The following is a 27,389-nucleotide window of genomic DNA, read 5'->3' on the forward strand; positions in this document are numbered from 1 at the left end:
ATGAAGATCAACTATGCCAAGTCTTTTTCCTTTCTCCCTTCAGGTCTACTTTTCCCCCTTCTCAACCCTGCTCTGTGCCATGGAGGCTGACATTTATTCATGCACAGCTTCAGTGATCTTCCTTGCGCTCTGGCTTTTTGTTGGGATTAGCCTGTAGAAAACTGACAGGTGCCTTTGGGTCAAACTTACACATGAAAACAAAACAGTGTAAAAAAAAAAAAAGTGCCTTGTAATTTTTTTCCTAAAAGAAATGTTTTAGTTTTTATTAAAGTGTATAATATGAAGCTCAATACAGTGTCTCTTACCATTGACTTATGAACTTGGGAATTTATAGGAAGAGTAGTTGAGCAAAAGGTATAGATAGGAGTCAAAGCTGGGAAATTGGGTTGGGTAGCTGGTGATTGAGGACATTGAAGTCTTAGAGAGCAGTGGTCAGAGAAGATCTCTAGAGCCATGGAATAGACCAGGGAACCAGGGCCAGAGACTATATTTAAAATTGGTTTGAATAGGATAGTTAGTTGTAGCAGAGCTTTATTATACCAACTCAAAGCAGTCACTGATCAGCGTTTGGCTATAGCTATGATATTGCTGCAGTTGAAGTCTCCAAATATCTAAACAAAGGTCTCTCATTCATTCGTTCTGTCGTTCATTCATTCGTTCTTTCTCTTTCTTTCTTAACAAAATCTGGTGGCATTAATGTGATCTAGTGCTTCATTGGATGTCTTCAGGTTTGGAGAAAGTAATGGGTTCTCTTGATGATAGTGAGTTCTGCTTCTCCGCTGTGAACCTCCACATTCATGATCTTCTAGAGTCTGGAATGGAAAAAAAATATTGAAACCTCAGCATCCATTTTTATTTGTAAGATTCCCTAAATGTTATTCATAATGCTTCTTCAGTTGGTTTGAGTACATCTTAAAATTTGCAAGTCTTTCTCATAGTAATAACTGCTTGATAATTTATTGAGTAATCCTCTGATGGAGAATGAATGGATGATGGGGGTGGTGGCTCTGGTATCTGAGTCCAAAGTGATTTACAAAGTGATTGCTACAGACATTTTCTTACTTAGGGAAATTAAAATATACTAACCTTGAGAAGGAAGTGGAAAGCATATAGCATTAGTATTTAGTTGAATGCATTTCATAGAAACAACCAACTTGATTTTTTATTTTCCAATAACACATGGTAAGGAATGGCCATTTTCACATATTTATGATGAAATAGCTGAACTGCTATGAGATAGTACTTATTTTTCAATGTCAGTAGCATCAATAATTAAAATCAGAATGCACTTCAACAAAAAATATTTTAATAACTGACCATTTTGGGCAATGTATGTATTTTTCTTATATGCAGCTTCCATTTTTTCCAGATTTGGATATCAGAAACACATGAAAAAATGGCACAAGTTTATTTAAACAGAGAATTGGATAAAATAAAGAGGAAGCCTTTATTGAATGACGAGACAATGAGCTCTGGGATTATTGAAAGGTATTCTTCTACTTTCCTTTGCTTACAGACCATAGACCTGCAGGCAAGGATTTGTATGAGTGGTGAGGAGGTGTAGCAGGCCCAGCGACACGTTACAGGCACCCATCAGTCGCAACGAACATATCACAAGTTTCCATGCTTTTCTGCTCATGCCATTCCCTCTTGCTGGAATACCCTTTCCCTCAGTTGTTTGCCAATCGGCAGTACCCATTCTGGGTCCAGCTAAAATGTTACTTCCTCTTTATGCATTTTTCCTGGTCAGTGGTCTGACTAGATTTGAACACCAACTTCGTGATTTACTTGTGAAATAGTGTCTATAATATTCAGCTTGTCAACCTATAAAATGGGTATTATAAAAGTATCTCCTTCCTAGCTTTCTCTGAAGTTTAGCTGAAAAGAAGTATGAAATGTACATAGAAATATTACCTGACAAGCAGTTACTAATTAAGCTAATTCCTGTAAGCAGTCACTGATAAGGATCAGTTGCTCTTATATTCTTGCCCTCTGAGCATTTTGTTTATGTTCTGAGTAACACTTGGAATGTAAGCAGACTTACATTCTAGTTATTTATATGTATGTGTGTTTCCCCTGAAATAGTTCTTTGAGAGTAGGAACTCTTTCTTACTCATATCTGTAGTCCTGCAGCTTGGCACAGTGTCTTTCCATGGAAGAGTCTTTCCATTCATCTTGTCTCCTGTTGTAATTGTTGGAAAGTGCAGTCAAAGCAATGACAAAATGCTGAATTTTTCATTTACTTATTGGGACATTTTATTGTGCAAAGTGCAGAAAAGTTGCAAACACGAATAACCTTTAAGAAACTATTCAGCTGGGGCGCCTTTGGCTCAGGTCATGGTCTCAGGGCCCTGGGATCGAGCCCCGCATTGGGCTCTCTGAACAGCAGGGAGCCTGCTTTCTCCTCTCTCTGCCTGCCTCTCTGCCTACTTGTGATCTCTGTCAAATAAATAAATAAAATCTTAAAAAAAAAAAAAAAGAAAGAAACTATTCAGCTTCAGGTGTAACCACCCCTGCATTTGCAATAATTTTCTTCAAGGTTATACAAATTATAATTGGAGGGCGGATTCAGAGACTGACCAATCCCGTTAATAACTGGTCCTCCCGATGCCAATCAGCAGTACCCATTTTCTCAAGTGAATCAGTTTCTAACTACTCCCACCATTGTGGTTATTCTCGCTCACATAATCAACAGTTGGAGCAGGTGCTGCACTTGTTATCGCTTGAGCAAGGTGAACCGTACCCACCCCCAGCTAGCAACCTAGTTCATGCAGGAGCTTCTGTTGACTGATTTTTTCCCATATTTAGCAGGTATATCCTCAATTATAGGTACTATCAATTTTATTACTGTAACTATTAATATAAAACCACAAGCCATTTCTCAATACCAAACACCATTATTTGTTTGATCAGTCCTACCTGAAGTCATTCTTTTACTATTGTCGCTCCCCTGTCTTAGCAGCACGAATAGCTAGATTGCTAGTCAGATGCAATCTCCCTAGTACGTTCTTTGCACAGAACTGCTGAGTCGCTGTATTATGCACCTGAACCTGATTTGACACTGTATGTGAACTACACTGGTCTTAAAATAAAAAATGAAAAAATTTTTAAAAGGATAAAAAAAATTCAGCCCCATGGCTTTGAAAGTTTATAAATGTCACTCTGACCTGTTTTCTAAAAATTGTTGTCTTGTTTCCAGGGACACAGGACTACCTGCCACAGGCTTCGGAGCTCTCTTTACTAGACACCCACCAGATCGGCATAAAATGTTAGTAGACCCTAAACTGCTACAGATTGCACAAAACATTTCTGAATTAATTGGTTTGTGGAGGTGGGAGGGTGAGGGTATACCAAGGTTAACCAAATACTCTTTACAGGGCATCTTACAGACTCCCTTCCATTAACAAAAGGTTTTTTCCCTCCCTCATCAGTATGCAAGCACTGATAATATTGTCAGTCCTCCTTCTTCAAGATTCTGTATTTACAAATTCTCCTAGTTGCTACCATTTATTTGTAAACCCTGAAGCAGTGCTTGGGGTGATTCTTCCATGGATCTGTGTAGAGTGGTGAAAAATTTGAGCCATCCGATGTGCACATTTCCAGCCGAGGTGGAACAGGGCACAGCTCTGCCTCCTCATTTCAGCTCTCAGACTGTACACAAGTGTCTTTTCGTAGTCTATTTAGTGCCATGATTTTTGTATTTTTTAGTGTACTTTCTGTTGGTGATTTTGCTGTTTGAGATGGCTTAAGAATATAATGTCAAAGCACTGTCTAATGTCCCAGCACAAGAAGACTGTGATGGGACTTAGGAAGAAAATATATGTTAGATAAGCTTACTTCTGGCCTGAGTTGTAATGCTGTTGGCTATGTTCATTGTTAATGAATAACAATATATATTATATGTGTCTTTAAACAGAAATATGCATAAAACCAGATTATGCACTGATTGATGGAAATGAGAGCAGAGACTCTCAGGAACCTAATCCCGTATTTCCCCTAAGAGCAATGGTTCAGTATTTGCTAATTCAGTGTTTGTGGTGATTTTATAGAACATTACTATGAATAATGAGAGTTGACTGTAGAGGAGGAGACTGTTATTTTCTACTGAAAAAAGAAATATATTTATTTTGGGGCAGCATGATTTGTTACTATAGAAAAGAAATTTGTCTTCCACTCATCTTTCTAAAGAAGACAAACTTTCATAATTTCTGTAATGATATATAGATAAATGATACGGAATAAAAGTACTTAGAAGCATGATAAAATTCTAAGTATTGGGTTGTGTACTATGTAGATATGGATATATGTCATCATTACCAGAAATTTGGATGTTTTCCTTTGTGAAACGTCTAGCATTAGAACTAAGCTGTTTTGCAATCTGCCTGAGGTTAGGGTGGGAACTTTCTTAAATGAAAATGCCCCACCCCATGTCAGACACTTGTAATTCTGGCTAGGTGTTCTAACAGTGCAGGTCCTAACATTGATTTCTCCTGTGAGGTTGGCCTGGTCTATCTCTCCCACAGCCTGCTGTAGCATACCCAAGTGGGCTGGAAGTTACAAAGGGAGTATCCTCAGAATGATCCCTGTGGAGGGTGGACTTCTGGCTTCCATGAAATTGATGAGCTAAAAACATTCCGCTGGCTCCCTTCCCTGCACTGAAATCAGAAAATTCCAGTGAAGACATGGAAAGGCAGAACGAATCCAAAGGCAGACCTGAAAACTGTATCCAAACTTTGGGAAACTCTTAAGAAAATGATGGGCTAGTGGAGGAGACAGCTGGAAGATGGAAGGGGAGGAGGAGAGAGAAGACAAAAGTTGATGTCTCTCAGTGGAGTCTCAGGCCAGTCCAGGGTGAGAGCTGTGATCTTGGTTGGCCAGGCTCAGACAAGAGCTGAATGAGTCTTGTCTATTGCATTTGTAAACATGGAATATATGCTCGAAGTTGAATTTTTCTGCATTGACTTTGCCTGCTGTTTTCAGTCCAGGACAGAAAACAAGACAGCAGGGCCCTACCTAATAGATGATTAGATAACAACAGTCTATCTCCCTGAAACTATGATATCAAAATTGAAATCTGTAATGCTGCCACAGATGGCCAGTGGGGCCTGGAGCTGTCTCCCCAAACTCCAGTTCAAGAAAGCAATCTTAGATACAGAGGAACTAGGCAGTGCATCTAAAGGAGAAAGAATGCCGAGGAAAACAAGCACAGTTAAGCCCAGGGACCTGCAGTAGGAGCACTTAACTCTACCTCCCTCCCTCCCATCGAAGATACTAGCTGACCCTCTCCTTTCAATGGGCCACCTTTGTAGTTGTCAAAGCAGAGGCAACCAATGGTCTCAGGAATAATACTGATGAAGTCCCAGTTAAAAGATACCATGACTCATGTAAAGAGTAAAAGTATCATGAAGAACGACAGGACATAGACAACCTACCTATATCAGAGGAAGCAGACCCAATGGAACAGGAATTTAAAGCTTTATTTTTTGGGAATATAAAGGAAACAAAAACAGGGAGAACAATAAACATCAAGTTGATGTTCACTTTCTAACAGCAATACTGGATTGCAAGAATATAACGTTGAAGCGTCAAAGGAAAAGAATTTTAAGCCTAGAACTATGGGAAAGGGTAGGTCAAGTAAAGATACCTTTAGGCACACAAGGACTGGTTTCAGACTTACTGTCCTGCTATGCATAATTATAGAACCGGGCAAAATGTAGTAGACAACTGTTGTCAGGCGTTGGGTAGCAACCGTGTGGCTCTGTGCTGCTTGAGATGAGAGGGCAGCATCCCACTCTCCCCAGACTTACTCTCTGAGGATACTTCTTTTGGGTGTGGCACACAAATGCTCACATTTGTGTGAGCCCAAATGTAGAGCAGTGTTCTAGTCAAGCTGGGAAACAGGAATAGGAATTTAGAGCTTCTGATGGGACTAAAATTTGTAGGATAGGGTATTGGAGGGAAGAAAGTTGTGTGTGGAGGTGGGAACAGGAATCTGCATGGAGTTCCTCTTGGGTTCTTGGTCGAACATGAGGCCCTATATGCACTATGGAAAGAATAGCTACCCCTGGTTTTAAAAGATCATATAGAACTATCTGCAGTGTATTCTGAAATTTTATATGATGCTGCCTCCTGCGTGGTACTATTGTGTAGCGGGTTCCAGAGCTGCATCACCTACCTTCAAATCCTGGCATTGCTTTTTGCCAGCTGTGTGATCTTGGGCAAGTTGCCTAACCATTTTGTACCTCAGTTTCATCATTTGTAAAATGATACTTATAAAGGCATCCATGTTCTGGGGTTGCTGGGATGATTAAACAAGTTAATATACATGAGTTAATTAAAACAGTAATGGATGTGTACACGATAAGTGCTGTGCGCGACGGCTGGGCCAGACACTCGGCAGTCTAGAAACTCCTATCAGTTCAGGGAAGTGTACTTAATTGACTTCATTGATGATTTATACCTTCCATTTTCTGTGTTCTTTCCTTTTGGAAATCCTTTATTTGGATGTTGAATTGCTTGGTCTGGTCCTCTAATTTTCTTGTCTTTCTCTTTTATCTTTGCCTTTAGTATCTAGTCTGTTTCTTCAACCCTACTTTTGAGTTCTTTTTTTTTTTTTTTAAATTCTTCTGTTTTTATAGGATCCTTTTAAAATTTCATGACTGTAGTATCTTATCTATCTAGGGATGTTAATGGTTATTTTTCTTAAATTTTTTTCTCTATGTATACTCTCTATTTCCTCCAAAATGCTTTTTTGTTTCTGTTTGTTTTTTGAATGTATGATATCTATCTTCCTTGCTAGAGGCTTTCTTGAGATCTCTGATAGTCAATCCTTGCTTTCCGGCTCATGATTAAGAGCCTGAGAGTGAAGCTTACTGACTTGGAGCTGTACTGGAGATATCTAGGTGGGGCTCTTTGGGCTTTGTTGTTGTTGTTGTTATTGTTGTTGGCCACCCCCCCCCCCAGTCCCCCACGCTCTGGTGTCAGCAGTCTTTCCTCTGGGGCTGGTCAGATTCCCCAGAGGAAGCGCCCTTACTTGACCATCTGAGAGGGGAAGGACTGGTGCCTGTGTTCTTGGAGTAAACAGGGTATTTTGCTGGGACATCAGTATTAATCTTTCATTATGTATGGTCACTGAACCACTGAACCATCTTGTTGATCAAAGACTTTCTCTTTCCCCTTTTCTAGTGAATACATTTCTAGCTTCCTACTGGAAGAAAGGAGGGGCAGTTACCCAGCCGCAGGGAATGGCAGAGGGGCCTGGAGCTCTGACTGCTTCTCCAGCAGCACTAACCCAGTCGTCCCTTGCTGCTTTAGAATTTACTCAGCTTTCTGCTAAGTCAGAGACCACTTGTTCATCTTCTCTCAAGCTTCCAAAATTTGTTTCTCTTGTCCCTTTTTCTGTTCTCCTTATTCTTGTAGGTTTATTTTTTTTTTAAGCCTCTTTAATATGCTTTCAGTGGAGCTTTTTGAAGAAGCGAAATGCAATGTGTACCTTTAATCTTAACTGCAAAGTTGTCAGGGCTCATCTGAAATGTCACCTCCTCCAGAGGACCTTCCCTTGCTACTGTCACTCCCAGCCCTCATGACTTGAGGTCCCTTGTGGGTGTCCATGACTCTTGTATGCCTCTTTCATCCTAACACTATTCATCTTGGTTGCGATGACTTGCACTCCTTTTGTCTTTCTTGCTAAACTCAATGCTTTAAAGGGAAAACTGTCACAGCTCTATCCCCAGTGCCTATAGCCACTGCACAGTTGGTAATCATTTCTTGAACGAATGGATTATTTCTGATGTGGAACAGAAAATTCTTCTTTTAAAGTATTTAATTAATTAATTTATTTATTTTGTGAGAGAGAGAATAAGCAGAGGGAGAGAGGCAGAGAGAGAGAGAAGCAGGCTCCCAGATAATCACGGAGCCTGATGTGGGACTGGATCCCAGGATTCCGGGATCAAAACCTGAGACGAAGCAGACGCTTAACCAACTGAGCCACCAGGTGCCCTGGAACAGAAAATTCCAATGGAAGAGAGGTATTACTGTTTCCTAGCTTATTTGATTTAGGGTTTTAAGACCTGTAGTGCCAAAAGTTGTTCTGAGTGAATGCATTAGAAGACATAATCTTTTAGAAAATCAGTCTTTATTAAGTTTGAATAGCTGAATTACTTGTTTGTCTTATTTGCTTGAGTATTAGCAAGGAAATAAATACTTGAGCACCTTTTCCTTCACTAATTTCATATGTAATTTCTTCTTTCAGTTAATGTGCACTAATTACAGTGTGCTCTATACCATAGAATGCTGTGATGATTTAGAATCTTCTCTCTTTAATATTAAATATTCTTTTGCTTCTTGCCAACTGTACAGCTGTGGAAGTTAAATGTCAACTTTAAAAGGCAATGAATAAGAATGAGTTTGCTCAATGGACCAAAATAATGTGCTTCAACTTATAAAAAGAAAGGCTGTAATCATAATGTAAATTTAAACTTCTAGTTACGTCTTAACAACAACAACAAAAAAAAACAGAATATAGGAATAGCTTTGTTATTAAGGAGACGTTAGTCAGATGCGTTTATCTTAATTTTTAGATAACATCCATTATATTATGATGGGATTTGACAGTCTGTTTCTTTTCTCACAACTCAACTGATAGCCAGCCCACTGTATTTTGGGCCAGTGTGAAGAAGACACATACCTTTCCTCCTTAAACTGGCAGCAAACGTCTCTGGAACATACTGAAAATCAGAACTAGAATTTTTGGACAACACTTAATCACTCCCAACCTTAATTAGAGAAAAGGGCTTTGTGGATAATTCCTTCCACTTATGTCACAGACTGAGATAATTTTTTTTCTTTTCTTTTAGAGAGTGAAAGAGAAAGAGTGCAAGTTGTGGGGGAAGGCAAGGAAGAGAGAGAATCCAAAACAGGCTCCATGTCCAGGGTGACCCTGAGATCATGATCTGAGCCAAAATCAGGAAGCAGACGCTTAACAGACTGAGGTACCCAGCCTCCCTGACTGAGATAAATTCTTAAAAATTGTGATATAAGGAGCAGTGAGCTTAAGACTGAAGTTGATATCAATGACTCAACTTTAAAAATGAGATTTATATACATTGAGGCTAGATTGAGCTTCTCAAGAACTAGAATTACCGTTTCTCTTGAGAGTTTCAATGAGTTTCCAAAGAATTAACAATGCCTAGCAATGTAAGGGGTGAGAGGGAGGCCCAGAGACCTCAGCCATCAACAGTGTTCTTCTGGTCTCAGATGGGGACGGTTGCATGTGTAGGGCATCTCTGACATATATCCCTTTTACTACATGGATAGAGTCATTAGAGGCACAGAAACATAATGAGACACACATTTAAGACACATAGGAAATATGGGTAAGAACATGACTCTAATTCGTAAATTAAGAGGCTTTCTTTGCCCTCCTATCTTGTTTTCAAGAGTTCTGAAGCAACTTTCACTTAATTTGGAAGCTCTTTATGGAAAGCAAATTCACTGATAATCAGAAGGCCCTTGGATACATGATTATCTCATACAAAATCATTTTATGATTACCCATAGGAACAGACAGTTATAGCTGATTCATTCTAAGAAGTAAGGTTTCCATGTATAATATTTGTACTGCATCTGTGACCATTAACCAGTCAACTAACCAGAAACCAAAACAACAGAACAAACAAACGAAACAAACAACAACAAAGTCTATATCAGGCAGATCCAGTTTTGTAAATGAGATTTAGTATAAACATAATTTTAAGACCTTATTTCTCAGAAGCCCTTATTTAAATATTGCATATGTAACCATGCGTGGTTCCGCGATAATGGCTCACCGGAAAAGCCAGTTTTTCTTTAGAGAGAAGAACCAACTCTGGCATAGAATATAAGCTGGGTGAAAAGCATGCCCATGGGGGCCTGTGTCAGTTTGAGGGCAGCCAAGAAGTCCTGACTACCAACCGGAGGATGAAGTATGAAAATTAGGCCTCTTACTAGGACAGCCGTAACTACTGTCTTGTCACTTTGACCAAATTTCATTGTCTCCCAGTGGTAGTGATTAGTGTATATTGTCAAAATTTTATAATAAATGTTTCTTGTTCCCAGAAGTCATCGAAATGCTTATGTGATTCACATGACTGGAGGAGAAAGAAATTAATAGTGTTTTCAACCACAGGGTAGCTATTTGGGCTTAGTGTGGTTTTTCAGAAAAGGCATGGTATGAGAAAATAGGAGACATGGGTTCTACTTCTGGATCTGCCCTGAACTGCTATGTGACCTTGTGCTGGCTAATAAGCCTCTCTGGGTTCCAGTTGTTTCCATCTGCAAAATGAGGGGATTGAAGCAAATGATCTGTAAAGTCCTTTTCTGCTCTAAAATGTTAGGGTTCTAAGGAGAAAGGCATCTGTAGTCACATAAATGGACAAGTTAAATGAGGCCAAAAAGTGTTCAGGCAGTTAAGTTTTCATTGTTGGCATAGAGCACTTACCCATATGTGTGTGGAGTGATTACTTCACAGTAGCCACAGCAAGCTCAGGCCACAGCTTAAACTCTTTCAGTTTATTTCTCTCACTGGGGCACTTAACATTTGTAAAACCTTTGGCACTCTAAAGAGGAAAGGGACTGAATATGAATAGTAAGAGTGTCCCCCCAACCCTCCGCTTTGTTTTTGTTTTTCCTTTTCTCAAAGTGCAGTGCAAGGCATTCACTTCCTTTTCTACCCAGGCACTTCTGTGGTGGCCTATCTCTTGGTAAGTTACCACCCAGATGTTGAACATTTTCCCAGAGGGACAAAAAATTAAAAAAAAAAAAATGCCCTATGATGATGGTGATGATAACAACAAGGAAAATGTGAAGTGCAGAATGATTTGGTGGATTGATGGCTGACTCAGCCCATCCCTATAAGTGTTTATAGAATCTAACTTCATTACAATAGCCATTCAAGTTACAAACTGACATTCAGGTTTATTTGCATAGTCATGTATGCTCAGTGAGGCCCTCAAAGTAAAATTATGAAGATCGCCTTATTCAATTTACTTGTTTGGTCTCTAGCCTCCAGAAGTAGTCATCAAGAATTACTTCCAGGGGCGCCTGGGTGGCTCAGTGGGTTAAAGCCTCTGCCTTCGGCTCAGGTCATGATCCCAGAGTCCTGGGATCTAGCCCCTCCTCGGGCTCTCTGCTCTGCAGGGAGCCTGCTTCCTCCCCTCTCTCTCTCTCTGCCTGCCTCTCTGCCTACTTGTGATTTCTCTCTCTCTGTCAAATAAATAAAATCTTTAAAAAAAAAAAAAAAAGAATTCCTTCCATCTCTGCACATGCGTGCCACAGCTCCCATCAAGAGGGAGGGGTAATTTGCCTGTCTTAGAAATCTGGCCTGGCTCTGTGACTCACTTTGATCAATAGAATATGGCAGAAGTGATGCTCTGCGACATCTGAGTGCAGACCTTATGAGAATGGTAGTTCCTGCCTTCTGATTCTTGGACTCTAGCCAATAGGCTGTGAGAAGCTCAAGATACATGGAAGAGAGCCACGGCATCATGTCTGACAGCTCCCACGGAGCTCGCACATGACAGATAAAACCGCCTGCCAGCCATGAGGAAGAGCTATCTTGGATATTCCAGTCTAGTCAAGTGCCTGGATGACTGTCGCTCTAATAGACATCACATGGAGTAAAAAACCACCCAGCTGAGCCTATCATCCCACAGAATAGTCAGAGATAATAAAGTAGTTGTTAATTTAAGCCAGTAACTTTTACACCACAGCAATAGGTAACTGAAGCAACTTTTATGTCTCTAACTGCTGTAATTATATGGCTGCTTCTACCATTATTCAGCTTATGACGGAATTTTTGTCATTGCTAATCCACTGGGGATGGAAGCAGTTCAAACTTTCAGGACCGGTGAGCTAATAAAACAAGTGAGTGGCCAAGATTTTCAAATGTTAATATTATGGAATTTCTATTTGATCCGGACATTACCTTTTATTCCATATACATTAATGATAAGCCTTATTACTAATATTATTCTTTATCATGTTGGAAGGTTATGTGGTTGTCATAATGTCATAATTAAAGTCTTCAGTGGGTCTCAATAGATAGTACTATACTATGCATCTTTGAGCTAGAGAAATGGTTTCACAGGAACAATAACTTTCCAGCATTACAGAAATCTTTGCTGCCATCTGTATTTAACTTGATTCTGTATTTGGCACTTACACAGTTAAATTGTTACCTTAACATATAAGACTTATATTGTTCATCCAAATGGCTTGCAAAATTTATTAGGACTGAGGAAATTATATTTGTCCCCAATATCTGAATTCATTCTTTCGACATAATAAGTGCCTACTATGAATTAGGATCAATAAAGTGTTCAGAATGTAGAGATAAAAGACACCCCATTCCTGAAGTAGCTCATCGTCTAATGCATGAAAACAGAAAAATGACCAATTGATACTCAAGTATCTGTAAGGAATACACTTAGCTAAAAGTAACAGAAAACTTAACTAATAGCAATTTGAATAATCAAGGAATTTGGTCAGCTGGCTTGAGATATAAGGGGGTTAAGACTGATGTGGCACCTACATGATGTCATTAAGGATATAGGGTCTTTTTGTCTCCTTTCTTTGTAAATTTTGCTAGTAACGTTCATCTTCATAGTGTCAAGATGGTTTTTATGGCTCCCCAAATTAATATGTTCTAGAAAGGAAGAAGTGAGAAAATGAAGTAGTAGAGAAAGACAAGAGAGAAGGGAGGTTGAATGGAACTCATGATGGGCATGCCTGGTTCACAGAGTAGGAGTTTTCAGGATAGCCACTAATGTTGGAAAGAGATGTTTGGGACAAAGCAGGTACCACCTGAAAGCTATGTTAAGGAGTTTGGATGTTATCATGAAGGCAAGAGTGAATGGTTTTCACGTATGAGATAGAAACAATCAGATTTGTGTTTAGAAAGCAGAGGACTGGAATTGCCGTCAGAAGGCTGGCTGTTGAACTAATCAAGGTCAGACTTAATAAGGTCCTGACCTTTAGTGGTGGTGGTGTGGAGGAAAAGAAGGTTTCATAGTTTAGATGTATTAAGAGAGAAGAATTAGACATCTACTCCAGGTTGATTCCCAGGCTTCCGGTTTAGGCATGTGGGGATTGCTGGGGCCATTCACTGAGGCAGTGAAGGGAAGAGCAAGAGCAAATGCCAGGGAGCAGGTTGGGAGCTGAGACTGGAGCCTGAGCAAGGTCACTGACCCCATCCGATTGCTCAAGTAAGTGTCCGAACTCGTTTCTCTGTCTCCAGTCTTGTCCCTTTCAATCCATTCACCATCCTGCAGCTTGAGTATTTCAATTAAAATGCAAAGAGAACCGTGTTCTTCCACTTTTTAATTAGTATCATTGCAGTATTGTTTTTTTCTTCTTGTGTTAATGAGCACCTAGTATGTGTCTGGCACTGAGCCACGGGTTTTGCCACCTTATTTAATTCTCCTTCTTTGAGATAGGCACTGCAGCTATCTCTACTAAGAAGGGCTCAGAGAGGCAAAGTAACTTCCTAAAATTTCCTTCTGTAGTAAGCATCGGGACTGAGTTTTAAACTCATGTCTGGTCTGTCTGACTGCAGAGCTTGTGTCCTTAATCACTATAATACATTGTTTTTCGTGCTTAGATGTGTAGAGCGCTCCATTTCCTTCAAAGTACTTTCACATGCATTATCTACGATCTACTATTTGTTCTCTCCAAGTAGTTGTCGAGGTCCTGTGAGTATAGCCTATCCTTGTATAGGAAAGGATATCAAAGCACAGAGATAACCATGGAATCCTATTTCTCATTAATTAATCTCTTTATCTAGTCTGTAAGTAAGTATGGAAGAGATACTGAAGGGGTAATTAAGATGTAAAGTGTTTAAATGACTTGCTCAAGGCCCCATGACTACTAGGTGGTAAAAGCAGGGACTAGAATCTCTGGGTTTCCTGGTGTGTTCTTCCTGGGAGGGGACAACTGCTTCCAAACTGCTGGGGAACTTAGCAAGGGCTTGGCTTGGATCAGGAGTAAAAGCAGATTCAAATTGTCCTCTATTTCATCTGGTCTCTCCACTTTTTACCCACTAGCTTCCTCGAGGCTGATTTCTAGGGTGGAACTAGAGGGTGTAATGGTAGGTGAAATAAATCAGTCGGAGTGGACAAATCTGATATGATTTCATTCCTATGTGGAATTTAAGAAACAAAACAAATGAACAACGAAGAACACAAGAGACAAACAAAAAAACAGACTCTTAAATACAGAGAAAAAACTAGTGGGGACTACAAGGGAGATATGAGGGGATGAGTGAACTTGATAAAGAGCGTGAAGTATACATTTATCGTGATGAGCCTGGACTCATGTATGGAATTGTTCAGTCATCATATTGTACATGTGAAACTAATCTAACAATGTATGTTAGTATCTTTTTAAATGAGGGAGTAAACAAAGGTGGAGAAAGATGAGAGACCCCCCAGTAGAAAATCCTTCACAGGGGAGCGGTGGTAGTAATCCCCAAGACTTAGACTCCCCAGTACTCCAGCTATGTAGCAGCTTGGGAGAACAGTGCTCTGAGACTAGAGCAGAACAGAAGTCTCCAAGAGAAATGCTCTCAAGAAGTAAAATTAACTGAACATACTGAGATGGGAATTACTCCGCTGGGAAAGTTTGAGGGTAAATTAGTGGTACATTAAAAAAAAAAAAAAAAAAAGTCCTGGCATGTAGCAGATGTGGAAGAATGATCAGATTCTCTGTGTGGCTTCGTTCCATAGGTAGAAGAAAGAGGAATCTCCGCTCAATACGAGATTTAAAAAGAATGATGATTTCTATTAAGAATGAGACAGAGTTTCCCAGGGAGATTGTAAGCTCCCCTTCTCTTACCACACAGAGTCAAGTAGAATCCATAGCCATAGGGGCTCTACCCATCCTAAATGGTGGGTGCTGCCTCTCCTGCTGCCAGCAAGGGGATTTATTCCAAATTAATCCTCTGCTTTTTTGAGTCACTTTCTCAGATTCAGACTCTTAGGTGGGACCAAAGCTGGGTAAAAAGATATATACCCCTCCTTCAGACAAAACAGAAAAGAAGCAGTTGACCCTTAATGTTCTTCCAAGTTTAAGAAACCGTGATTCCATGGGTTTTGATATATCATCTTGTCCCAGATTCACACACGGTACCACAGGGCTTAGTGCAGTTGTAGGCATTTTAACTAATACTGTGGTTTTGATAATAACTTCAATATCAGATTCGTTTTCCTTTTTCATCTTGCAGAACACCTTTAGTTACAACTGGTGAAGTTAGGAGAGGGCATGTGTGGCAAACTGTAGGTGGTGCTGGGCAAAAGCCAGCTGTCCACCTTCCAAGAGTTCTTACAGCGTGGCATCAGACTGGTAAATTTACCAGCATCTGGTCTTCAATTTTACATTTCCAGAAAGACCATTTTATCTGTGCTTCAGAATTTAGCTGATTCATGGAGATTGACTTATGTTCATTAAACTCACAAGAAAAGCCACTGTTTTAATTAGTTCATTTATAATGAGAAACAAAATGTTCAAGTACACCAGTCATGGCAGTCTAACAGAAAGAAGGAAAGAAAGGAAAGGAAGACAAACTGTAATCAGAGTGTTGTACAGACTGTTTGGAATCAGAGCAAGGTGAGTTAGTTATAAGATTACAATGATCAATGGCCTCAGACTCTGATTACCTGATTATAATAGGACTCTTTCACTTATAAGTAAAAAAATACACAATTAAAATTACCTTGAGCCAAAAGGAGAGTTCATTAAAAGAGTTTAAATTACCACATGGAACTCTGGGAAAGTCCTTGGAAGAACTGAGCTTCGGAGACTACTGGAATGGGGACCAGCATTCTCCCCCCGTTGGCTTCCTTTTCTCCCTCTGAGGCGAGGGACTTTATATCACAGGAGAGTGACTGACCCTTTCTCCATCAGCTATAGTAAGAAATCCCATGGTAGAGTCCTGGTGGAATCTGAACTGGGGCTGATATTTGGACCTTTCAGCTCTGGGTAGTGACCGAGTACTCAGCAGGGACCCATGGCACAGGCTTGCTTGGGGTGATTCCAGACAATGAACTGAAGTGATTGTTGGCTGTCATAAATTGGATTGGAGCGCTGACTTTGGTATCCTGCAGCTCTGCTCCCAGAACCTCCAGAGAGGTCTCTTATGAGCCAGGACACCTCTTTCTTGTGCCTAGACCCCATGCCTTCCTTGGTTTTCTTATCTTGCTTTCTTGAGTTTCTCTGAAGGCCATTTGCCTTCTAATGGACTTATTCTTTCATTATATTCTTTATAGTCTTTAGCTGATATTTGAAAGGAAGATCTATGTTGATTTTCCATGGTTTTATTTTCAAAAGACCATCTTGTTTCAAATTGGATGAAATATATATCACTTACCGATTTTTCCCTATTCTTCAGATTGAAAAGTGGGGATGGGGGGAATGATATCAAATGAAACGTTTATAACTGACTAACAGTCATCATTCAGTACTGTAAAAGTTTCCATATTGATGAGTCACATTGCATTTTCAGAAAGATCACTGAATATCTTAACCTTCCAACTTTACTTTGATTTCTTATAGTAAATCTGTATTTATTTATTTATATCTAAATTTTTTAATTGCTTTATGTGTTTGATTAATTTCTCAGTGCCTACCTTGTATCAGACTTTGTGCTTGGAGATGATTATAAAGAATGGGAGAAGAGCCTGAGCTTGAGTGGAATGGGTTTCCGCTTGCTTTAGGTGCATCAAGAGTTGCTCAATTCCACCTTGCAAATTGGCCTGCCCAAAGTAACACTCTATTTGACTGATAATTATACTATTTGAGTCATAACTTTGGATGAGAACAGGGTAGAGAAATAGGTTCACTGTCACCTATTAACACTTAAACATTTTAAGATTATGGAATATTTTCATATAAAATACTCTTTGGACATCATCTACTTATTACTGAGTTATACTGTAAGTTAATAGTTTTGCCATATTTAAAAATTCTTTTTAGAGAAAAAATTTATCATGAGTTATAGAGTCATCCAACATATCCACCATATCCACAATATATAACTGACTGTTAGTCAGTTATAAACCATTTGATATCATTCCCCCCATCCCCACTTTTCAATCTGAAGAATAGGGAAAAATCCTTAAGTGATGGACATTGGCTCCCAGTTTTTCACTGTTACAAATAAAGCTAGATTCAATATCCTTATATCTCCTTACCTTGAGTATATATGCAAGGATTTCTTAATACTCAAAAATATAATTTCCACTTATTAAGATATATGCACCTTCAGTTTTGCAAGATATTGCCACTCTTAGTGTGTGAATATGCTCTTGCTTTCATATTCTTATATACATTGTAGAGATTTTTAATTTTTACCAAATGGATTTAATACAGTGGTACTTTGTGGTTGTTTTACCATTTCACTACTGAATTTAAGACAGTTTTAAGACTGAATTTATTTTCAAGTGTTTATTAGCCCTTTTATTTTCTTCCACTGTGAGCTATTTATAGCCTTAGGCCATTTTTCTATAGAATATTGTCTTTTATTGATTTCTAAGCATTTTTTATTTATTCCTGATACTAATATTATTTGACTTCGTTTTAAAATAAGTATCTTCTTGTCTGTGATTTCTCTTGGAACACTGTTTATGCTGTCTTTTGATTAACAGAAATTTTAAATGACAATTTAATCAAGAGTTATATATAAAATGCCAGATTATGAACCTTTTAGAAATTACATACATACATGTATGTATATGGAACATATATTGAGTCTATAAATACATGAGTTATTTTATGTCTTTAAGCAAATTTTATAATTTTTGTCATAAATGTCTTTTAATTGTTCTTTTAAATGTATTCATATAGGAACACTAGAGATTTTATTATAGTTATAAATGGGACATTTCCACTTTAATTATGCTTTCTAATTTCTTGTTGCTGGTATATGGGTTTGCTATTTTTGTATATTGATCTTGTATCTAACAACCTTCATGATACTTGACTGTTACAATTTGTAGATTGTCTTGGATTGTTTTAATGTAGACTATCATCTGTGGAAGATGAAAATTATGTTTTTTCCATCCCAGTTATTACACTTTTTCTTTTTCTTGTTTTACTGCATTTTTTCAAATCTCCGATTCATAGAATAGAATCCAGTTCATTGAATAGAAAGACTGTTGGAGGGAGGACTTCTGTGACTGTTTGGGAATGTTTCTGGAGACAGTTTCATCAGTTTAGTTTTGGTTCTCATTTACTGCTTTCATCTTACAGTCATGTTGCACTCTCTGTTCATTTTGAGTATGTTGAATTTTCCTGGACTAGCAACTATCAGGTAATTCTAAGGAAGGGCAATGAGGCATTTAGGCAGTTTTCTCAATCTCTTAGTTCAAGAGTGCCCTCTACTGTTGGATCACTGCAGTGAACGTTATCTCATTAAAGGCACCTTTTTTTTTTTTTAAAGCGCGGTGGTTTAAAGCGTGGACCCTTAATTTCTGAACATGAGTTCTTATTTTTCTTTACCTTGCTGATTGCTTCCCACTTTCCCAGAGGCAGCATCTTCCTAAGACTGCTGCTGTGGCCTTGAATACTTTCCGGGCCTCTTTCTTGGAAAGCCAATGTTCAGATCCGCTAGTCTCAGACTTGTTCTCAATATTTCCCCAAGGGGAACGATCCTTCTTTTTTGGGGCTGATGCCTTCTGTGTTCCACCCCCGTGATGGACTTGCCACCCTCTCCTCTCTTCCATGTAATCCCTACCTGATTTTGCTCCAGAATAGGCCCTGGTTCTGGTGCTCCTGATTTTGGATTGTTCTCCCACCTCCATGTAAACCGAAATTTGTAGTCTTATACTCTCGGGTGGGCAATTTTGTGATTTCACTTGCTTTTGCTGCTGATCTATATGGTTTTGGAGGGTATATGTAAATATTTGGGTTTAAGGAACCTAAGGATCTAGGATTGTGATCTAGGATAACAATCTTGTCCTGACTGTAGACTTGTCATTTTATCTTTGTGATTCTGTCATTTGTTGATTTATGTATTCAATGTGTTGTTAGCTTTTTTGACTTAGGATCTTCCTGGTGCTTTGATCAGTAGGTAATGATCTTTATAACTAAAAACTTTTGACAGAAAGTCAATTGCATGTTATTAATATAACATATATTATGTATGTTTATATAACATAATATATGTTATATAACATATTATATATGTTATATTAATATAACATATAATATAACTTCGTGTTAATATTTTCTGGATGTGTCTCTTTTTGATGTGTCTTTTTATATGCTTTTACCTTCAAACTTCCTTTGAAAATAATTTTATTCTAGGTTTAGGTATTCTAGGTATAGGAACATAGAGTTGTACTATGTAATACATGTTGTTCAGTTTAAGTCTGAGAAATGCTTTCACTGATGAGTTTAACCCTTTACTTTCATTTTGATTGCAAAGATATTTATTTTTATTTTTATGATTTTAATTTGTCTTATGAACAGAAAAGATTTTCTTTTCTTCCTTTAATTCTCCTTTACTGCCTTTAAAAAAAAAAGATTTTATTTATTTATTTGAGAGAGAGAGGGAGAGAGGGCACTAGTGGGGTCAGGGGCAGAGGGAGAAGTGGACTCCCTACTGAGCAGGGAGCCCGACATGGGGCTCCGTCCCAGGACCTTGTGATCTTGACCTGAGTGGAAGGCAGACGCTTAACTGAGCCACTCAGGCACCTCCTTTCCTCCTTTTTTATTAGATTGGTCTTTTAAAAAATTTGTTTGCTAGTTTGAAACTTATACTTCTAATTTTTGTTCTTTTAGCTGCCAGTACTCAAACCTAAGTGTGCATGAGCATCACCTAGAAGGCTTGTTAAAACACAGACTGCTGGGCCCTACCCCCGGGTTTCTAATCCAGCAGATTGAGGCTGGATCGCAGTTGTATGTATTCCTAACAAGTTTCCAGATAATGCTAATGCTATTACTCTGGAAGCCCCACCTCAAAAGCCTAACAGGAACTGGTTGGCTACCACCAGATAAAATATTAGCACCTGCATCCAATAACCATTCTGAGTTCGACTTTCTTGTTATTTTGGAATTCTGTTGCTTGTTTAATTCTCTTTCCCACCAGCAGAGCCATGAATTAAAATGGTGAAATTTCCTTGTGCTCAACATTTTTAGGTGTGCAATTCTCAGAGGAGTTTCTTCGATTGTGTAGTCTCATAATATTTCCAGAAACAGAAGTAGGGCTTTTAAAAATTTAATTTAAAAATTAAAATTTAATTATTTCTCTTAAAAAGATTTTTCTCCCACCCTGAGTTCCAAACAGAGAAACTTTCTCGCAAGTGTCTCTGGACATGTGGCTGGAGTTTCTCTGGTTTCTTATATATGAGGGTGCAGACTTTACAGGCTCCTAGCTATAAGACGGAGGTTAGCTCTTTGCCTTCTGTGAACCCAAGGCCATGTCTCCAGCCCTTCATGTGCAGTTCAAACTCTAGCTTCTAGCCTTGGCACATCATCTTATGACTTCTTATTCTAATGAGTATCCTCTTCATTTCTAGCACCTTTGAGTTTCCCTTTGGAGCTAAGTGGTGCTTACAGACTTGGGGGGGGGGAGGATGTATTTATTCAGCATTTCTGTGTGTTTAATGGGGTGGGAGTTGGGGAGATACATAATCTCAGTCCACCTGGTGGTCTTCTCTTCTCTTTTTCTGTTGTCATCTGGCAGAGAACATGGGGTCTAGGGTCAAAAGGTTCGAGGGGCAGAAAGTAAAGGGAATCCCAAAAGTTTGGAATGCACCTGAGCTCAGGGACTTGGGACTGGTAGAGTATCATTAGTAGAGGAGATTAAGTGGTGTTGAATGGGAAGTGATAGAAGGAAGGGCAACCTGTGGTGGTAGGTAACGCTATAAACAAGGTCTGGGACAGTTGAGGGTTTTAAAATTTTTTGTTGGGGCCAATCTTCCTTAAAATGTTTTTATTTTGTGTGAAGTCTATAATGCTAAACCCTTTGAATATCTTTCTTTTTGGAGTCGTTCTTTTCTCAGATACTGACTTGTCCCTCTTAGGTATGCCTTGACAACATACGCTGAGGAATATGCTGCACCGTACGATTATGAGCCACTCGTGAGTATGACATGGCTGGAAAGCCTCATTCTAGTACTTACTTATTTATGTGCTTTCAGTGATTCTTCGCATCTAGTGTGAATAGTCAGGCTTGGGAAGAAAGGACAAATTGCTGAGATTTATGATGCTGTGTATTTATTTAGAGATATTCGCTACTTGTAGGAGTCAATGGAATGTTTTATGGTTATGATGTATTTTTGGAAGTTTATAGATTTCAGGAAGAAAATATTGCAGTGTCCAAAATGTATTAGTTATCTTCTTCTTCATCTTGTTTTATTGTCCTTTCCCCTGAATTCAATTTATCTGGAATAAAAACCTGCCTTTCAATTCATTTGTATTGCATTGACACATAAAAGTAAGTGGTGTAATTTAGCTTTGGGAGATGTGTGTGTTGGTAGCATATGTCCAGTTCATAACTTCATTTTACTCACACTTAAAAAATTAAACATCAGAAACAAAATAAGTCTCCTTCCTCTTCGTCTTGTTATGGAAGTCTTGGCTGGTACAATAGGTAAGAGATTTAACTATTGAAAAAGAGGAGGAAATGAAGTCATCTTTATTCTCAGAGACTTTTATTATCTTCTTATGAGAACTAAGATATTAAACTGAGAAGTAATTAGTAGTAGAAATAAGACCATTTAGTAAGGTGATTGAATACAAAATAAGTACTTCAAAAATAATCTTTGCTTCATATCAGTACTGCTTAGGAAACTATAAAAGAAAAAAACCCACAAATTACTGTAGCAACACAAATTTTAAATACTTTTGTGAAGAAAATTCTCAACCAAATAAAGATCAATAAAGAAGATATGGTAGTTTGTCTCCAAGGAGGGTGGACCTTCCACAAGCCACTTCCCTACGACAAAGTGAGTAGTGCCCCACCCTTGAATCTGAGCTGCCAGGAAACTGATTTGGGAAGACCACAGCAGTGACACTATGCTAGATCGAGGCTGGACTGAAGAAGACTGCTTCTGAGTCTTGGATCCCTGAGCCCCCATATAAGAACTCAAGGCTACTCTCCTGGAAGGAGAGGCCATGAAGAGGAGCTCTGATGAGCTTGATTCATGAGTGAGGACGCCATCTTGGACGTCCAGCCTCGTTGAGCCTGAGGTGCAGCTCTACCTGCTCTTGGACTGCAACCCATGAAAGATTCCAAGAAGAAGATAATAAATTCTTGTTTAAAGCCATTAAGTTTATTTTAACAAATGTACACCCGAAGATAACCGAGACAGAAGTCTTGACTACAAGGGAATAACAAGCATTTTAGGAAGCTTGAAAACTAAATTAATTATGAATTAAGTTCATACATTTAATTATATTAAAAATGGATTTTGCTTTCTATTAGAACTCTAAGACTTTAAGAGTTATTTAAAAGGATAAACAGATGAGAATAATTAAAAAGTTTTAAAAACCATGATAAAACCAATTTAGGGAAATATAGGATTCATGACACTACATTTTATGTTGTTTTCTTACTTAATTTTTTTCTCATCAAAAAAGAGCATTCAAACTATAAAGAAATCAAGTATGATAGCTTATGGATTAATGCCTAATAGGTAAAGAATATATATATAGATAGATAGATAGATAGATAGGCAGGAAAACTGATAAGACACTACAGAAAGAGCAAAGCACAATATATAGACAATTTACAAAGCAGGAAATGCAAAAGTAGCTAATAAATATAGGGAAAATCCAAATAATAAAAAATGTGAATTAAAACAATAAAAGTTTTTTCTGCTAATCAACTTGACAGTATTTTTTAAAATAATATTTAAGGGGTGAAGATGGGATGAAATGGGTACTTTCATCTGTTGCCAGGAAGACTGCAAATTGTTTTAATCTTTCTGGAAGGGAATTTGGCAATATGTATCAAGACACTATTTGATCTAATAATTTTCCTTCTAAGAAACTTCCTCAGAGAAAAATAACTCAACTAGGAATAAAATTTATATCCAAGGATACTCATCACAGATTTATTTGTAATGGCAAAATTTGGAAAGTAGCTAATGTTTTAGTATTAGAAATAGTACTACTAAGTATGTTATAATCACATGATGAGTTATTTTGTAGCCTTTATAATGTCCATAGATGGTTCTTAGTGTCCTGATAAATCTTGATTTAAGGTAAAAAAAAAAATTAAGATGCAAAATCGTATGCATATAAAATTTATTATATTGGTATAATATGTAAATATTGTATATGTATAAACTATGCAAAAATATACAGGTAAAAAAAACCCAAACTGTCAAAATGCTAGTCAAGTTGGCCATTGGTTGGTGAGATTCTAGGTGAGTTCTTCATCTTTGCACATTTTAGAATTTTCTAGTGCAACAAGCATGATTGCTTATAATCAGGAAAAACATAAGGAAACATACTTAAAAATGCAATTTAGGTCCATTTCCTTACATATATGGGATCTGGCTACATCTCTCAACAAAAGGTAGTTGCAAAACACATAATTAAAAACCCACATAATTTTTTTTTAAGATTTTATTTATTTATTTGACAGACAGAGATCACAGTAGACAGAGAGGCAGGCAGAGAGAGAGAGAGAAGGAAGCAGGCTCCCCGCTGAGCAGAGAGCCCGATGCGGGACTCGATCCCAGGACCCTGAGACCATGAGCCACCCAGGCGCCCAAAAACCCACATAATTTTAAAGGATGAATTTCTTCACTGGCATAAAGATAAAGAAAGTGAGATGTATTTCCAGGGTGCATAAACTGTTAGCTATTGTGTTATATATTCGTGCATTTAAATTTTTTAGCATTATTTCTAATATTTCTTGTTTTGCTTGTTTCTGCACTAATAGCACAACCCACCATGGCAATTATTTGGCTTATGTAGAGTTTTGTTCATTCACTTCCAAGTTTCTTGCCAAAGTACTTCATATTGAGACGTGTTTTTTAGCACTGCTCCTAGAGCCCCCATTCAATAAATGCCTACCTTGTTGCATTGTTAGAGGATACAAAAAAAATTAAACTATAATGACAACAAATGGTTAAATAATAGTAGAATGTGACTGAACTCTGGTATAGAAGTTACTGTGTACATAAACAAATATATGATTCATAAAATACTGACCAAAAAAAGAGAGAATACTTTTTTCTTGCTAAGAACTTCACCATGTGGAGTTAGCATAAACACAGCACACCATTCTCAGGCTACAGACTGCAATTATGCAGTTCCTGAAGACATCTTAAAATATTTGGACTTACATTTCAAGTGTTTTTCATGAATTGAAACTATTAATTTTTATATTATTTATATTTATATTATATTAAATGATAATATAAATTGATACTTGCATAAAGTAGGATAGCATTACAGGAATTTTAAAGGGAGTGCAAGTTATCCCATAGCTCTAGACATGAGTAAGTAAATAACAGAGTATTAGGAAGCTATGAAATCATTTTTAAGGATAGAAATGGAAGAGAATTGCAAGCTACTTCCTCAGAACTCCACTTCTTAAGTTGGATACTTAGGGCTCACCCCAATTTCAGCAAAAGATACCTTCTCTTAAAAGCTTTCCCATCCTTTTCCAAAGAACCAAAATAGAGGAAAAGTTAATGCGTACTTTAGATGATTGGTCCAAGGCGGGCTGTTTAAAGGGTACATAAGCTTTTAAGGTAAAGGACAAGTGAGCAGAGTTTAATGATGAAGAGTTGACCGAGTACACTCAGGATGAGTAAGAACAAGACTTAGTTCAGGCAGAGACCAGCAAACTCAGGAAGTTGAAGGGTCAAAGGAATGAGAATGGCAAACCGGAAAACCAAGCGTAGCCTCAGTGAAGCGGTATGAGCTGGAAGAATTGGCAGTAATGAGCAAAGGGATGTACTGGAATTTATTGGAATTTCAGATGTAGAACAATTCTGAGAAATGATGGAGCCCAGGATATGGGCATGGGACTGAATTGCGATAATGGAATCAAAGCCATTGATTTTTTTTTTTTTTTTTTTTTTGACAGAGATCACAAGTAGGCAGAGAGGCAGGCAGAGAGAGAGAGAGGAGGAAGCAGGGTCTCCGTGGAGCAGACAGCCCGATGCGGGGCTCGATCCCAGGATCCTGGGATCATGACCTGAGCTGAAGGCAGAGGCTTTAACCACTGAGCCACCCAGGTGCCCCAAAGCCATTGATTTGAGAGGGTGAAAAAATGGTAAGCCAGTGTGTTGGCTAGATTCTAAATCTGGCTGTTGGACATCATCCTACAGGATAGCAGAAAAGAAAGGTAATGCCAAAGACTGAGTCAAACAACCAAGCCCTCCCTGGGAGCATTTTGGAGGTTAATAGCTCCTGCCAGTCATGCAGCTGCAATTTGGGTAGATCTAGTTGGTCATTATCCATGTGAAGTACCATTTTGTTTTCCTAAATAGAGCTGCCTATTGAATTATCAGATGTATGGGTAGCTTGAACCCCCCAAATGTTCCATATCTTACTTCACTCAGAGACAGAAAGCTGAGGAAGTCTTTACTAGAGAACTATGTTTTAAAGTTGGGATGAGGGGCGCCAGGGTGGCTCAGTCAGTTAATTGTCTCCCTTCCGCACAGGTCATGATCCCAGGTTCCTGGAATTAAGCCCCATGTCAGGATTTGTGCTGAGCAGGGCGTTTGCTTCTCCCTCTCCTCTACACCCCACCCCCGGCTTATGCTCTCTCTGGCCCTCTCTATCAAATAAATAAATAAAGTCTAAAAGAAAGAAAGAAGAAAGAAAGAAAGAAAGAAAGAAAGTTGGCATGCATTCCAGACTAACCTTGAGGAATCCCTGCCATGTGGCACAGTGGTATGAAAAGAGGCTGCATCCCTTTAACATCATTCTCCACAACAGCAGTATGCACCTGTCCTATTACAGGAGCTCAGTGCACTGGTACAGATATAGCATTGTTAAAAAATACTGATATTTCTGTGGTGATCGGAAATTTGCTGTCACCTGGAGTTCCCCAGAACTGAGTAGCCCCAACCCCTTCTCTCTGGACTCCCAAGACCCAGGACTACATATGACTTTCACGGACCCTGAGGACTTTTGCCATCATGGGCTCCTTCCATTAAAAAAATAAAACAATATATATTGTATAGCTGCATTGGTATAAAGACAAACACAATCCACATTGGATCCTATTCACTTTTGGTGGAAGGGGGTTGATTTGAAAGCTTATTAAAGAAATACATTTCTTAGGCTGTTTGTCTTCTTGCCCATTTTTGACTATATTACTGTATTTTATGGCCAAGTTATAGGACTCTGTTATTGTTAACCTTCTTGAAATTATTACCAACGTACCAAAGGGTGTTATTACACAAAACTAAAGCATAGAATACTCTTTTTTTTCCTTGGGAGTACTTGTGGACTCTTGTACCCTATTTTAAGCAAAACTTTCATATAATAGCTACCATCAATTACTGCCCTAAGATTTTTATGAATATTAAATGACCAACAACATTTCCTGGCTTAGCTTTGAGTTTCTACCATTTAATGGAATTAGTTTTTCAAAATGGCATCTGCATTTTTTATTATGGTAAAATATATGTAATATAAAATTTACTGTTCAGTCCATGTTTAGTGTAGAATTTAATGGCATTAATTACCTTCACTTTGTTACTAGATTCATCTTGAAAATTCTGATTTTAAAAGAAATGAAAACATTTTTGTGAGCCCCCAAATGTACCTCCAAGACTTGCCCAGTCTGACTGTACTGATTGATAAATACTTTGAGTATTATCCTAGACCAAAATGCATCTTGGCTAGGAGTCAGAGGTGGACAGCAATCTTTAAGAGCCCTTTATCATTCAGTTAGGCTCATTTACATGCAAGAAAACCCCTAAAGGCTGGAATTGCCTTTAGTTTTCTGCTTCCTGGGTAGGGATGTCTACCAGGGCCCTTAAAAAAGAAAAGAAAGAAAAGAATGTCTTGCTGAAAACACCCAAAAGCTAATACAGAAAGTGAATCTAGAATAGGTTGGGGATTCTGTAGGAAGCATCACTTCTCTGAAGTAAATTAGCTGTGGTTCCCTCTTCTATTTAGAATCCTCTCTTTGTATCTTTGCTCTGTTCTATGCTGCCATGATCTTGCAGAATTTCATTCCAGTATGGAGTCCTTTCTTTTTCTGCTTCTCTCTTAAAAACATCATAGTGTGCAAAGTTGTATCATCTAAATATGCCACATGGAATAATCATATATAAGTTTTTAGTCCAGAATGGAGTGTATTTTTTAAACTAGGTAATGTCCCAGGTTCTCTGATGTGTTTTCATGACTTTTATTTTACTGTTTGTCCTGAATCTTAA

The 27,389-nt window shown here is 38.3% G+C and overlaps 1 protein-coding gene across 6 annotated transcripts in view; it reads left to right on the forward strand.

The window, feature by feature from the left end:
• CFAP95 (cilia and flagella associated protein 95) overlaps positions 1-27,389 on the forward strand; it is a 127,163-nt gene that overhangs the window by 87,106 nt on the left and 12,668 nt on the right. For all 6 annotated transcript variants that reach the window (XM_045065081.1, XM_045065083.1, XM_004769234.3 and 3 more), the window contains 3 exons: positions 1,370-1,488; positions 3,200-3,268; positions 21,057-21,114. In XM_045065081.1, the coding sequence (XP_044921016.1) occupies positions 1,370-1,488; positions 3,200-3,268; positions 21,057-21,114 (246 nt within the window). The remainder of the gene's footprint in view (positions 1-1,369; positions 1,489-3,199; positions 3,269-21,056; positions 21,115-27,389) is intronic.

This window comes from Mustela putorius, unplaced genomic scaffold (assembly GCF_011764305.1).
Source record: "Mustela putorius furo isolate JIRA1106 unplaced genomic scaffold, ASM1176430v1.1 tig00003854_pilon_pilon_pilon, whole genome shotgun sequence".
NCBI classification, from domain to species: domain Eukaryota; kingdom Metazoa; phylum Chordata; class Mammalia; order Carnivora; family Mustelidae; genus Mustela; species Mustela putorius.